Genomic DNA, 15,074 nt, shown 5'->3' on the forward strand with positions numbered 1-15,074 from the left:
TCCGTCCGTCTGTCTGTCAGTGAACCATAATAGACCGTACCTACAGTAGTACAACAAAATATTAAAAGTTTCAAAATTGCCGCTATGGAAATTAAAAAAAAAAGTTTTATTTCTTGGACAATGGTACGGAACCTGTCTACGCGAGTCCATCTCACACTTGACCGATTTCTAAATTCTGGTGGCGATACCTATGAAATAGGTTCCGTTACCGCGGCAGAAGCTTCTTCCCGCGGTAATGTATCACAAGTCCGAGCACGCCCGACAGAGTGGCGATGCCCGCAGCGTGAGACGTCTGCAGGGCGCTGCCCCACAGCCAGCCGCGCGGCAGCCAGCTCACCACGTGGACCACATCCAGGAGCAGCTTGGTGCTGGTCAGGGTTGCCTGCCTGAACCTCGCGGGGGCACACTTGGTGCGGGCCGGGGCTTGCAAGTTGTTGGCTGCTATGTGGAGCGTTCGGAGTGATCTGTCAAACACAAAACAATTCATGTATATCTTTTATACCTATGCCAATATCGCTAAAATTATAATTTAGGTGAGGTACAGGTATCCCTACATATACGCTAAAATATGGAACGGTTTTCCGAAGTCAGTTTTCCCCTCCAGTTTAGTATAGATATGTACCTTCAAGAGAATAGGCATCTTCCAGGCTAGCGCGCTCCAAGGCTGCATCATCACATGCCAGCAGGTCAGATTGCAGTCAAGTCTCAAAACAAAAATAGGTATGGTATCTACCTGCTGAAGACAAAATAAGCGAGAAAATCCCACAAAAACTTGCTTAAATAAGTACTTAAACTTAATCCAAGCTGACGATTAGGTCGACGGAAGTTGAACTCCGTTATGATGACTATAGATCCTACACATTTTACTACTTAAGTACTACTTCCTAAGTAGGTAGGTATTAGCTGTTTTCCTTCAGCGAAGCGTAAATGCAAAGATACTGGTAATAGGAAAACACGTGCTTAGAGTTTAAACCTATCTCTGACCATAAGGATTCAGTTATCTTATACCCAGATATAGGCAAATCGAGACGGATAAGATGAAAGCGTATTGATTTGTTATCAAATGATCTGTTGACAGTAGCATCAGAACCTGTCCATAATATTTAAAAGCTGTTACGTAAATCTTGATAACATTTGCTCTTCCGGATATCTTCTGCGACCACTGGAATATTTTTCAACAAGTCGCAAATACAATTCTTTTGAAACGAAAATCAAGTAGGTAGTAGGTATGAGCTTTTTATAAGTTGCTTTCCATTCTTTCTCTTTCCATTGCTAACGCTTTTAACACCCCGATGCATTATCCTACTTAGTCACAAGTAACACCTTACCTGTGTTGTGGAGTTCTTAGGATAATACAAAAGTACCTAGGTACATACCAAACAAGAAGATACCTAGTTGAATATCTTTGGATACTAAGCTAGAGTCCCTCCAAAATGGAAATGTTACATCGAAATCTGTACACCTTTATTAATAACTTTTAGTCGCCTAAACTGAACTAACTAACGATATTTGTTAACCTGAGAAACCCGACGAAAGTATACAAAGACCAGAACAGCTTATGCGCTGTCCTGATCTTGTGTGCGTTCTGTGCGTCCAACACCAGCACGCCTGTGTCCAGCAGAAACATCAGCTTCTCCGCCTGCAGGTATGCCAGCGTGAAGATGCTGTGCGATGTGCCTAATGGGCCCCACAGTGGCCCGTCCTGAGGACAAAAAGTAGACACATAAGTAACTTACCTAACAATTGCAGGAATGATACGAGCTAGTCTAATAGGTTTCTAAACGTTTAATTTCTTAGGGGCTTGGCCGTTAGGGTTTGCTCTCTTATTTCTTACGTATATTTTTGGGATAATAATGCGACTCCCATATCTTTTTGCATAGGTCGTTACCTACCTACCTAAGTATGCGGAAAGATATGGGAGTCGCTTCGACTTGCATCCTACTCGACTAAGAGGACGAGATTTCAGATTCTGTCTTTGCAGTTTTATTAGCATTTTTAAAACCCGCATTGAATAGCGTGCAAAACCTACGACGCGGCATTGACTTCGAGTGACCTGTTTACGAAATGTTCGTTGACCTCTAGCGTCAGTCAGATGTTTTATTCGCAATATATTGTGAACTTTAAAAAATACAGGATTTAAAAAAAAATCGTAGTTTTTTGTATCGTGTCTTATCAGTAATCATCAGCATTATCACCTGTCTTCGTTTTTGCTAGCGTTCTGATTACACCCTGTAGATATAGTAGATCCACACATATCGCCGGGTTAAATCCGTCCAGCATTAGGTATAAAGGGACCTGAGTGCATACCTGTTTGCCGAGCCCGTAAGCCTGGAGCGTCTTGATGACCGCGGCGTCGTCGAACAGCCTCATGGCGGCGCGCGCAGTCGCCAGCCGCGCGCTCGCGGTGGTCAGAGCCGGCCGCCTGCCCGACGCGCCCCAGAACTTGAGCGAGTAGCATGCTAGGTACACCACCTGGAATATGGAAGATGGCTCTACATTCTAATAAAGCCGTAACTGCAAACAGTTGTCTTTAAATTATAGCTCAAAACTGAGGATTTTTGAAACTAATGCTTATAAAGAGAATGCTAAGTATAGTTACTTTAGATCATGGTTAGAGGTATGCTCTTACATGTCAGCTTTTTTAGAAACACCATTTTTTCTAAAATCCCATATGTTTTGGCGAAAACTGTTTAAACTATTGTTTGCAGTTATTGGCTTTTTAGTTGAGAGGACGGCAGAATGAGAGACCTTCAAATCGTATGGCAAAGGGACAGTGCTTTCTAAAATTGTAGGCTTGATATCCTACAATCTATTTTTCTTTAGCCGACTTAAAAGGAACTAAGCACACTTTTTTTAATGTTGATAAACTCACGTACCTTATCCCGGTTAGAATGCGTTTGCAGCAAGCTGCAGAATTCATCCACCAGCTCCATGGCTCTCTGCAGGCAGTCTCTGCGCGCTGCACTGCACCACTACTGGTTAGTATCTATGTATTACTATTGGGTACCGCTCGTTCTGAGTTGGAGAGCCTACCAATATTAGATATCAATTCTTTTCTGATAAGATAATTTTTAAATGATAGGTCTAGGAAGTTGCTTTTTTAGAAATCCTCAATCCATACTAATATTATAAATGCGAAAGTGTGTCTGTCTGTCTGTCTGTCTGCTACGTTTTCACGGCTCAACCGCTGAACCGATTTTAATGAAATTTGGTACAGAGTTAGCTTACATCCCGGGGACGGACATAGGCTACTTTTTATCCCGGAAAATCAAAGAGTTCCCACGGGATTCCTAAAGACCCATGCGCTCAACCGATTTGTATGAAATTTGGTACCGAGGTAGCTTGCGTCCATGTTATTGATATAGACAACTTTTATCCCGGAAAACCAAGCCGTTCCCACGGGATCTTCAAAAACCTAAATCCACGCGGATGAAGTCGCGGGCATCCTCTAGTTAAATATATAAATGAAATACTAAATTGCCGGTATTTTATCGCAATATACGCTAAGTAACTGTCGTGGAAGATTCAAAAATTTTACCACGACATACTTAACTATAAAAAATTAATTTCCTATTCATAAATCGAAGGGATAGAAGTCTAGAAGGTACTACATAAATAAAATTAGATAATCGGTAAAAATACTTTATTTATCACTAATGTTAAGTTAAAAATAATTATTTACAAACCCGTCATACTTAGTTACACAGAAAAAGAGGATGCAGGGTATATAAGCCTAGAGAGACTTCATTTTTAGGGTTCCGCAGTATACAAGGAACCCTTGCAGTTTTCTAAAGATTAGTACGCAAGTACTGGAAAGTTATGATTTGGCATACTTAGGTAACATATTACATAGCTAGTAGGTATATTGTGACGGAACCCTACCCCGCGCGTGGCCTGATACGCACTTGGCCGGTTTTTAAGAAACTTACAGTGGGTGAAGTTATCGTATATTGATACGGAATTATTTAACACCATATAAGTATAGATGATTTAACATAAAATCATCACTTGAAATTAATTTAAATTACCAAAATTACATTGAAAATAAAAAGTTCTTTAGTCATAATTAAAAAAGAACAACAACAATATTAGTTAGTAGACAGTGTTGATTATGGACATTATAGTTTTAATTTAACTCTGATAATAACTGTAAAAAGAGTCGAAATCTCGTTCGCTTAGTTGAAAGGGTATGGAAATCCACTGTGTTACACCTAATCTCCAAAACTTCTACCTAAAGACTAATGGGAAAAGGTTTATGACCCTTAGGCTGAAATCTACAGAGCGCACTTTGATTTTGCTTAGACTTAAGACACTGTTAAAACGAGACAGCGTTATACTGCCGGCATAAACCTGTCTCGTTTTAACGGAAACTTGAGTCTAAGCAAAGACAAAGTGCGCTCTATAGATCTCAACCTTAATTACGATGAAGAGGGATATCTTAATTGGTACATAAAATATCATACCTATATATACATTCAAAATAATACAAGAGAATTATATACATAAAGTGTTATTTACATAAAAAATTAAAGTTAACATAGTAAAAGTTAAAACATTGAAATATACACAACATAGGGTTAAGCTGGACATCAAAAAGTATCCGTTAAAATATCCTCTCACTTGAGTTACTCTAACAATAATAACAACAAAAGGGTAAGGGGGAAGAAAGATCATAGTCTTATGTTTTTTTACAATCAATTATAATATATTTTTTTAAATTGGTCAGTCACAAATCACCGCCGTGTTTGTTGGCTCTTCTCGGTAGGAAAGGCATTCCGAAACAGTGGAGATGCAATTGACGATTTAGAAGTATTTATAAAAGTAATAAAAAAAAAAACTTTGTTTCCAAGACTGTGATCTAGTTTTTTAAGTTCCATGTTTTTTGACAAACCGTTTAGCCTTGACAACTGTTTTCAAGTCTAAATCCTTTTATTGCAAAATGTAATTTTGAATCATGTATCGCCAATTTTTAAACTATCCCCTTTGTGGCTCTTCCATTCTACGTTACATTGGCGAAGTGCATTGTGCTGCTGTGGCACTACTAAAAGCCATTATACAAAATAAGAAGAAAATAAGAAGTTTTTGTTTTCATCACATTTAAGTACACCCGACAATGAACTAGATGGCGCACTTAACCAAATTAAGAAAAACACCGCCTTTGATCCTCCTTCCCCAAATCTTTCAATTTATTTACACGACCATCACTTATTAAGTAATCACAAATCATTTGAGTAGTCGTTTCCTCGCGAAGTACAACCCGATGCCGATCAGAGAGGATAGGGTGGCTATCGCGGAGACTTTGGTGGCGTCGATGCGCTCGCCCCACAGCCAGCCCGGCGGCAGGCAGCTGACGGCGTGCGTGATGTCGAGCCCCAGCTTGCCTGCCGTGACGCACTGCAGCAGCAGCCGCGTGTCAAGGTTGCGGCGCGCGTCGCACGCCGTGTCCGCGCGCAGGCAGTCGCGGCTCCACCAGATGTGGCGGATCGATCTGAACGTCCTGCAAAAATAATTATTCTTTCAATAGGGTATTTTATACCAAGCTAGAAACAATCTAAAAATGTATAAATAAGATAGTATTATCAATAAGTAATCCAAAAATGTTAATTTTAGTTTATAAAATTGTAAAGAAACTGTAGCTGCCCATGATCAATTCCGACTGAGTGGTTTTGGGATTTGTGTGGTGCCTGGTGGCGGGCTTTTCCTGCATGTTTAGCAGTGGGAGGGCGGGCGGTGCATGTCGCATGCTGCGCCATAGAGATCTGTCTGTTTCAGCGGATTATAGCAAATTAAGCTTTTGGTTCCTTGTATATCATGGACTTCCGCAGAATAACGCCTGCTTCTATACAACATTTATCAAACAATTAGGTATCTACTTACTCGATCGTATTATAAGATCAACTTACATTGGAATTTAATTAACTCGTGTTAATGACATTGAATTAAAGTAAAAGCGAAAAAATCCAATTATGTCCTCATGACTAATTGTAACCATTATGAGCTTATGACGCAACTACGCTTCATACCTACCTTCGTTCGCTTGGCACAACTAATGATGCATAATTTTCCCTGTTTTGTCTATTTGTTTAGCATGTCAAGCTTTATTTACGTAGTTAAAAAGGTACATATTGAGCTAATATTATACCTACTTGCAATTTTAAACACCTACTGTAGAAATATAGGAATAGGCTCTTGGACTGTAGTAATAGAATAATGTGATGTTTTGTACATGCAGCGGTAGTTTATGGGGCTAGAATTCATAACTAAATTATAATAATTCAAAAAATCATGTTTTTTTTTTATATAGTAAATTTTACTAACGTCACGCTGTACAGAAAACGATTAATGACGTCACAAGGCGTAAACGACAAATATTGTTAATTTTTTAGGGTTCCGTATCTCAAAAGGGATAACGGAACCCTTATAGGATCACTTTGTTGTCTATCTGTTTGTCCGTCTGTAGTGTCTGTCAAGAAAATCTATAGGGTACTTCCCGTTAACCTAGAATCATGATATTTGACAGGTAGGTAGATTTTATAGCACAAGTAAAGGAAAAAAATCCGAAAACCGTGAATTTGTGGTTACATCACACAAAAAAAAAAAAAAAATGTGTTTACGAAATATTTAATTTACTAAATAGATGACGCAGTCCGTTATTAACTTGCAGTACTCTACATAAAAGTGTTAGGTATACCTTGTATGATGGTACAGAACCCTTCGTGTGCAAGTCGAACTCCCACTTGGCTGGTTTTTTTAACATAAAAATTTTTTTCCCGCGGAAATTACTTTATTTTATGTTAAAAAATTGAAAAATAATTTTCAATCGTGCCCAGGTAGATAAAGGAGTGTTCAAGGGTTAATTCATTCACCGGTGATATATGATACTCACTGTATTAGTGATATGTAGAGGCTGGCGGCCCACAGCGCCGTGCTGAGCACCTCCAGCCGGTCCGCGGTGCGCGGCGACAGCTGCAGCACGCCCACCTCGTGCAGCCAGCACGCCTTCTCCACCGGCAGGAACGTCTGGTCCACTATGTTTGCCAGTACGCCAAGCACTGCTGCTATTTTTGACGACTCCTGAAAATTGTAGCAAGTAATTTTTAAATCATCATGATCTACCCATTGCCGGGCCACTACTGAGCACGGGTCTTTTCTCACAGTGAGAAGGGTTTAGGTTAGTGGTGGTGGTTAGGGTGGCCCAAAGCGGATTGGCAGACTTCACACACCTTCTGAGAACATGAAGAACTCTCAGACATGCAGGTTTCCTCACAATGTTTTCCTTCACCGTTAAAGCAAGTGATAGTTAATTAAAAAGAAAAGTTACAGGTGCGTGCCCGGGATCGAACCCACGACTTTCCGATTAAATACATATCAAAAATTGCGGTCAGAGCGTCGGAACCCAGAAGACGCGGTTCGAATTGGGCCAGTTCCACAATTTTTGATATGCATTTAAATAAAAATAAAATAAATAAAAATAAAATAGTGAGGGTCTATCCTATTGACAAAATTTTATGTTTCTAACCCTCAGCGGTTTAGGCTGTGTGTTGATAGAGCAGTCGGTTGATAGCTTACACTTTACAGTGCCCGGCAGGAAAATTTTACTTGGAACTTTAGAAAGAAATTTTGGCTTTGTAGAGTTGTCTATCACTTATGTGACGTTTCATCGGTCTCAACGACAGAGACAACTCTCTACGAAACCGTTATCTCTTTCCAAAGTTTTATGTACATTATTTCCAATATTTATTTATTTATTTATTTTTCATACTGAAATTTAAGATTTTACATTCAAATTCAAATCTCATGCAATTGTGGTATTGTGGTACTCAAACTATAGAAAACTTTGTATAATAATATGGTATAATTAGGTGTACTATCAATGTGGATAAGATTAATTGTTGATAAGCAAATCCAATACCATAAATACATAAGATGTTATCACTTATCATAATCATTGGAAAATACATAATAATATGTGTAGGTAATTATTATTAATCTTTTAGTATATTCTTTTTATGCACTAATATGCTGACTGAGGTGACTACCAGCCTTCCGGGTACATCTTTCTCCCACCCCAATTCGCAAAATTATATTTATTCTATTCATGGTTGAACGAAATTTTACATTTAACTATGGGTTGGGATGGGATTGGATGGGTCTATACCACAATTAATTTGGTGTTTTTAACTGCCAATATTTATTTACGCGTCGTGGTCACGACGGTCACGATGTAGCCCCGTCGTGACCACGTCGCGTAAATAAACTTCGGCAATTAAAAACACCAAATTAATCATGGTATATACCCCGTTATGTACAAAACTCACATGTCTCCCCAAGCCGTAGTTGTATGTGTGCCGGATCATGGGGATGTCGTCGAAGAGCCGCAGGATGAGCCTGGCGCCCGACAGCCGCGACCCTGCCGTCTGCCAGGGCTTCTCTCCGCGCAGGCAACCATATAACTTGCATGAGTAGCAAGCTAGGCGGACCACCTGAAAATTTACACTATTTTTTAAAAGTAATAAATAGTCCTCTTTTCCCTCCTAGTAAAATGCAAAGCTTGTGTACTTGATTTGAATCTATGCTCTTGCAGGTTTTAATAACATACTGCAAACTTAGTAAAACAAGTAAAATGATAAAAAATATTTTCCCCCTAAATATTGTTTTAACTTTTATGCTATTATGTTTTATTTTATGCTATTTCATGCTATCACACTAATATTATAAAGGCGAAAGTTTGTATGTGTGTGTGTGTGTGTGTGTGTGTGTGTGTGTGTGTGTGTATGTTTGTTACTCCTTCACGCAAAAACTACTGAACGGATTTGGCTGAAATTTGGAATGGAGATAGATAATATCCTGGATTACCACATAGGCTACTTTTTATCCACGAAAATCAACGAGTTCCCACGGGATTTTAAAAAACCTAAATCCACGCGGGCGAAGTCGCGGGCATCGGCTAGTTATAAATAAGCTATAAATTTCAGAGATTTCCCTTCCCTTTCATAAATAAAATGATACATAAGATAAAGTATTATTTCCTTACAAATCAATCAATGACAGTTTCAATACAAGTTCTAAAATTTTTGATTGATGATTTTAAAAATGAGATTTGCAAATATATCCATTTACAATGGAATCTCCTTAACAGAGCTCTCTCCGTCACTTACTCCATACAATCGTAGTTCCCATTTCATTTGAATATTAAGCAACCAAAGTCCATGAAATTTTGCAGACATAGTCTAGAAACTAATATCTGTGTCTGTGGTGTTTTAGATTTTTCTAAAAATATGTAGTTTTAAAATTACAGGGGCTCAAAGATTTGTATTTTTCTTTAAAAAAAGGCCCAACTTTGTGCTCGTTTTTCTAGACAACGAAGCAATTTAATGAAATTTGGGAAAACCACAGACCTAGAAAATTTAATGAATATTATGTAGTAAAAAAATTATCGTTATATATTTTATATTGTTATAATTATGTGGGAACTACGAAAACCAGAAATTACACCCAGAAATCTTGAAAATTTCGTGCTGTCTCGATTTGTGCAAGCGGGGTGGTGAAGTGCGGGGGACGACACGTGAAACTGACAGAAACTGAAAGTCTAAACACACGGGCCACATTTAGACTGCACCCAACTCCAAACTTGTCGATAGGTCTAACTAAATACACTGGTACATTTCAACTTGCGTTAGACGTATGCGTTACCTACTCAGACGTTGCCTGTAGATAAAAATATGTCTCATGTTTGCTGGCAATAGCGCATGCATCAAACCCTGCAAGTTGCACCTATTCCTCACGCAATACGCAATTCCTCACGCAATACGCACAGCTTTAATATTATAATTTTTGACAATGTATAATATGTAATGCCATAATTTTTGACAATGTTTAATATGTAATGCCATATCACAGGTCACTCTCTGATTTATTGCTAACAATTTACTTCCAAATGCAAAGAAATCTAAGTGTGTTGAATTCACACTGCCCAATACCAGGACCTTAAATGACATAAATTCATTGATAAATAATCATATGTTGAAAATAAAGGAGAACCCCGTGTTTCTCGGTATAATGTTAGATGCAAAGCTTCTATGGAACACCCACATATCAACACTTGATGGTAAACTCAGCTCTGCTGCTTACACTGTTAGAAAAATTCGACAGGTACTGACGTGGAAACTGCAAAAATTGTATATTTTGCTTATTTTCACTGTATTATGTCTTACGGACTCTTGCTATGAGATAAAGCGGTAGATATTGAGAAAAAAATGTATTACAGAAAAGGACAGGACGTGCAATTTATAATTTAAAACCGCGCGCTGCCATACAATAAAAATATAAGGAAATAAGTACCTTATCTATTATCTTATAGTAGCTTCTAAATATATTTACAACTAGCTAATGCCCGCAGCTTCGCTCGCGTGGATTTAGGTTTTTAAAAATCCCGATCCTTTTATTTCCCAGAACAAAAGTTGCCTCTCCGTAATAGCCCGTCCCCGGGATGCAACTTGTTTCTGTATCACGTAAGAATATTTAAACGGATGATCCTTTTCAAATCCCGAGGGATCACCAGGATTTAGGAATGCAATTTCTTACAGCATCAGGGTTGAGGTCAACGACAAAGTGTTTACTTGGTATAGATACCTTCAATATCAATTAATAATCGACACTTTTTAAATCCCATTAGCTTTAGTAGTCAGGTCCCCTGCAACATCAGGGTTGAGGAGTTGGAATCCAAATTTTTTATTGAACAATGTCGCAAACTTTCTTTATCGATTAAAAAAACTACCCAAAATTACGCAGTTAGGTTACCTGCCAAATTTCATGGTTTTGAGTCAACGGGAAGTACCCTAGAGGTTTTCTTGACACACACGACAGACAGAGAGATAGACAACAAAGTGATCCTATAAGAGTTCCGTTTTTCATTTTGAGGTACGAAACCCTAGAAAACGTAGGATCGGCATTCCGAACCAGTGGTAAATTTTTCTGACCATCCAAAAACACTTTAAAGTTTACCTAAAAGTTTACAGGAATAAAAATGTATCATTGTATTCCATTCCATTTCATTCTATTCCATTCTGTTCAAAGATAAATAGATAATAAAAATATTTGTCACCGAAACAATAATTTACGATACATCGACCAATATCAATTTTACTGATGACAATCTGACTATTACCAAAGTGAACGACTACTATAATATCTATTATATACGACTAACATAATATGTATTATAAATTGTGTGCCGTTTGCATTCTCACTAGGTTCTCATTAAGTTTGTTTTATTTGGTTAAACTTTCTGGCATTTATATTGTTATGACGTTTAATTGGCAAACAGTCTGTTTATTGGCTGAAACTCAAAAATTCAGCCAATCACAACAAAGAAAATATTGTAATAATGATTGATGCAGCTTTCTGTAATTGAAAACAAAATATTTGACATTAACTTGAATGTGACAGTGTTTTCCGAATAGGGTTGCCAGAGGCCCCGTATTTTACTGGTTACCCCGTATTTCAGGATAGAGAAACCGGTAATTATGAAAATAAAATACGGGGCAAATAAAACTAAATATTTTTAGGGTTCCGTAACTCAAAAGCAAAAAGAACTCTTATAGGATCACTTCGTTGTCTATCAGTCTGTCTGTCTTTCCGTCTGTCCGTCTGTCCATCTGTCCTTCTATCCGTCTGTCATGTGTTCATGAACAAATATTAGTATTTTCAATTTTCAAAGTAAGATAACTACATATATCAAGTGGGTTATCATATGAAAGGGCTTTACCTGTTCATTCTAAAACAGATTTTTATTTATTTTTATGCATAATTTTTTTAATGCATAACAGTTTTTGATTTCTCGTGTAAAATGTCGAAAAAAATACCCGAATCGGAACCCTCGGTGCGTGAGTCTGACTCGCACTTGGCTGGCGAAACCGAACACTGACGTTATGTCCAGTAGAAAGAATATTTTCCTTTTGCGGCAATGCGTAGCCGAAACCCACTCGATATTGATCATGGTCGTAGTCAAGGCGGCGGGGCTTGGTTTGAGGATGTTAGCCTTTTTTTATACAAGTTAGCCCGTGACTTTAATCTTTTCTAGTGGTAAGTGATGATGCAGTTTAATTTTTTGGCCGTTAGGGCCATACTAACCATATAACTAGCCATGACCGAAGCCTCCCACCAGACCAGAAATTTAGAAATGGCGACTGCGCCTGGGAAGCCGTCAAAAACCTAAGCCTAAAATAATACTTACACTATTTCTTGCACTTGCTTACCAATTTTTTTTTGGAAATATATCCAACATTTCGCGCTCACTTCACTCGCGCTTTGAATTTGTATTACTTGGTGTAAGCCCCACAATTTCGTTTGCATGAATTTAGAGTTTTAAAAATTCCGTGGGGGATTTTCCGGACTAAAAAGCTTATGTCTGGGATGCAAGTTACCTCTGAATAGTAAGTACCAAAATTTTGGTAAAGAAGATGGGCCGTGAAAGGGTAACAAATAGATAGGCAAATAGATATACTGTCGTATTCGTAATATTAGTATGGATAGGGAGCTTTAAAAATAAAATCTTGCCATGGCTAAACTCGTTTCCCTTTCACTTTAATTCTTTCTGTATTGAACCAAAAACACTTACGCTCACTGCGCTCGCGCTTTTTTATTGTTGTATTTTATCTCACTGTCAAATTGAAAGGCGAAATTCCACTAACCAGGTAATTAGCCCATAAAGTTGAGCGAATGTTTTTTTCCTCATGACATGATTCAGTTCCGGCCTTGATAAAACCTCTCCCGAAATCGATTCCTGGCTACGGCCATAGTATTGATACTGTGAAGGTGGAATTACAAATTAAATGTAATTTTAAGTTAAAATGAAAAGATTGTATGCATGAAATGTATAACATTTTGCTTTACAAAACTAAGAGTTTTTAAAAGCTATTTAAATAAATAAATCTTTTATTTAAAACCACATTGCAAACACAGTTCACCAATCAAGACACGGCAACATACAGAGAAAAAATACAAAACTTACAAATAAACTGAAATATCTAAATAGGCTTTCCATGCATTTCAGAGAGAACCACCGCCTGTTTCTTCAAATACTTCAAATTTTCAAATTTCTTCAAATCTAAACCCCGTATTTTTGATGGTGGTAGCCTGTAAATCAAAAAGAGGCAGGTGGCAACCCTAGACTAGACCTAGACAGAATGAAAAATTGTTTTCATTACTCGGTATGCCTACTGCCATAGTGTGACAGAAAGTGTGACGGTAGTTGTGACCTCTGATTGGCCGACTCTCTTTCACTATTTGCTAAAATTGATGATTGCAACAACAATATTTTCTTTTATGTAATCGAAAACAGAACACGGACGTCAAACAGGTTGACTAATTGCAATCATTTCTGACCGGCTAACATTGTTCCGCTAGTGGCTCAAACTCATTGTCGCAGCAAGAACATGGTAAATTCAGCCAATCACAGCAATTTGAATTGGATATCACAAATGTACCGATCTAGGAACCGAGAATGCACGAACCAGGGCAGATAGAGATGAGAACAATAATATCATACGTAGGAAATCGACGAGGGATCGTTGACAATGATCCTCTTAACTTCAAGGTAAACAAACTTCACAGATACAGCTAAGGCCTCATACCTAATCAATTAATAAAAAACCGGCCAAGTGCAAGTCAGACTCCAACCAGGCGTTTTTCAGACATTTTGCATGATAAATCAAAAACTAATGCACATAAAAATAAATAAAAATCTGTTTTAGAATATACAGGCAAAGCCCCTTCATAATATGATGGCCTACTTGGTATAGTTATCTCACTTTGAAAATTGAAACATATTTTAATTTATTTAAATAATGTAATCACAAAATACAAATTCACAGTTTTCGTATTTATTTCTTTTACTTGTGCTATAAGATCTACCTGCCATATTTCATGATTCTAGGTTAAGGGGAAGTACCCCATACGTTTTTTTGACAGGCACCATGGACAAACGGACGGACGGGCAGACAGACAGACAACAAAGTGATCCTATAAGGGTTCCTTCATCCTTTTTCTTTTTGAGGTATGGAACCCTAAAAATTGTCTCTTATTCCTCATTTACATAATTGAGTTCATATGAAAAAGTTGAAATAAATTATGAAAGCCTCACTATAATAATTACACATTATAATTTTACTTATAGGAATCTATAATTCTACAAGTTCTAAAGTAGTAAGTAATAACTTGTAGCCTGTCATTTATAACAAGGAGCCTGGTAAATATATAGTGAACTTGCTAAAAGGAAGAACACTTTAAAAAGGATTACTAGGTTCAACTTCAACTTAGGAATCCTTCATTTGTTTTTTTTTTTAGCAAGATCAAGGACAAAAAGTATTCCACTCCAGGTTCCAGAATCTGGAAAATTTTGGCTAGATCAGTGGTTGTGCTGTTAGAAAGGCTTCCTAGAGGCAAGGATTGTCTTTTATCATATCTGTGTAATAAAAAACCTTTCAGGCATATCTTTACAGCCACTTATTTTTATTTAACCTGCGCTTGACCTTAATTGTAAAACAAATCCTTGTTAACAAGATAATATATTGTATAATTTGTACAAAATTAGTGACTACTACAGGAAATGATAAATGACATAGAACAACAGGTTATTGACTGGTAATTCCACTTCTACACAGTTCAATACGAAGGCGGCTATATTTCCGCATAGTTTACCTTGTCACGCCCGTTGTAACTATCTAATAATTCACAGATATCCTCCACAGCCGACGACATGTTATACAATCACAACTTTGTATCCTTTTTAATTCACTGATAAGTTATCTTTCGTAGCTAAATTGTGGACGGCAAGCCCACGTCTGATTGTGCAGATTTTTGTTTGGAAACTACAGCATTTCTCCATTCTCTTCGCAAAACTTGAGGACCTTGATTTCGAAAGGTTAGCCAACGCCGAACAAACGCAACAGCTGATGAGATATGTTGTCAACAAAAATGACGTTGACGTTGACACTGACGTTCATTGCAAAAAACGACAGCGGACAGAGACAATAATTCATAGAGATAATTGCTCTAGCTAATTATTGAAATTG

The 15,074-nt window shown here is 37.7% G+C and overlaps 2 protein-coding genes across 2 annotated transcripts; both read right to left on the minus strand.

Moving 5' to 3' along the window:
- Positions 1–199: 199 nt before the first annotated feature.
- On the minus strand, positions 200–2,933 carry LOC123869111 (peroxisomal membrane protein 11C-like). Its single transcript, XM_045911850.1, has 4 exons — positions 2,877–2,933; positions 2,308–2,472; positions 1,518–1,702; positions 200–464 (listed from the first exon to the last, which is right to left on the minus strand). The coding sequence occupies exons 1-4, from the start codon at positions 2,931–2,933 to the stop codon at positions 206–208; spliced, it is 666 nt and encodes a 221-aa protein (XP_045767806.1). The 3' UTR covers positions 200–205.
- Positions 2,934–3,628: 695 nt separating this feature from the next.
- Positions 3,629–14,961, minus strand: LOC123868773 (peroxisomal membrane protein 11C-like). Its single transcript, XM_045911382.1, has 4 exons — positions 14,701–14,961; positions 8,319–8,483; positions 6,887–7,074; positions 3,629–5,497 (listed from the first exon to the last, which is right to left on the minus strand). Exons 1-4 carry the CDS (start codon positions 14,758–14,760, stop codon positions 5,224–5,226), a joined length of 687 nt encoding a protein of 228 aa, XP_045767338.1. The 5' UTR covers positions 14,761–14,961; the 3' UTR covers positions 3,629–5,223.
- Between the last annotated feature and the right edge of the window lie 113 nt (positions 14,962–15,074).

This window comes from Maniola jurtina, chromosome 10, assembly GCF_905333055.1.
Source record: "Maniola jurtina chromosome 10, ilManJurt1.1, whole genome shotgun sequence".
Classification (NCBI taxonomy): Eukaryota; Metazoa; Arthropoda; class Insecta; order Lepidoptera; family Nymphalidae; genus Maniola; species Maniola jurtina.

Bases quoted from the DNA above. Each gene is read 5' to 3' on its own strand.
- LOC123868773 (XM_045911382.1), bottom strand. From the start codon at position 14,760: ATGTCGTCGGCTGTGGAGGATATCTGTGAATTATTAGATAGTTACAAC. The intron at 8,484-14,700 runs GTAAACTATGCG...GTAAATTTTCAG, and splicing joins GTTACAACGGGCGTGACAAG to GTGGTCCGCCTAGCTTGCTA. The intron at 7,075-8,318 runs GTGAGTTTTGTA...TACAATTTTCAG, and splicing joins ACTACGGCTTGGGGAGACAT to GAGTCGTCAAAAATAGCAGC.
- LOC123869111 (XM_045911850.1), bottom strand. From the start codon at position 2,933: ATGGAGCTGGTGGATGAATTCTGCAGCTTGCTGCAAACGCATTCTAAC. The intron at 2,473-2,876 runs GTACGTGAGTTT...TCCATATTCCAG, and splicing joins CGCATTCTAACCGGGATAAG to GTGGTGTACCTAGCATGCTA. The intron at 465-1,517 runs GTTAACAAATAT...TGTGTTTGACAG, and splicing joins ACTTTCGTCGGGTTTCTCAG to ATCACTCCGAACGCTCCACA.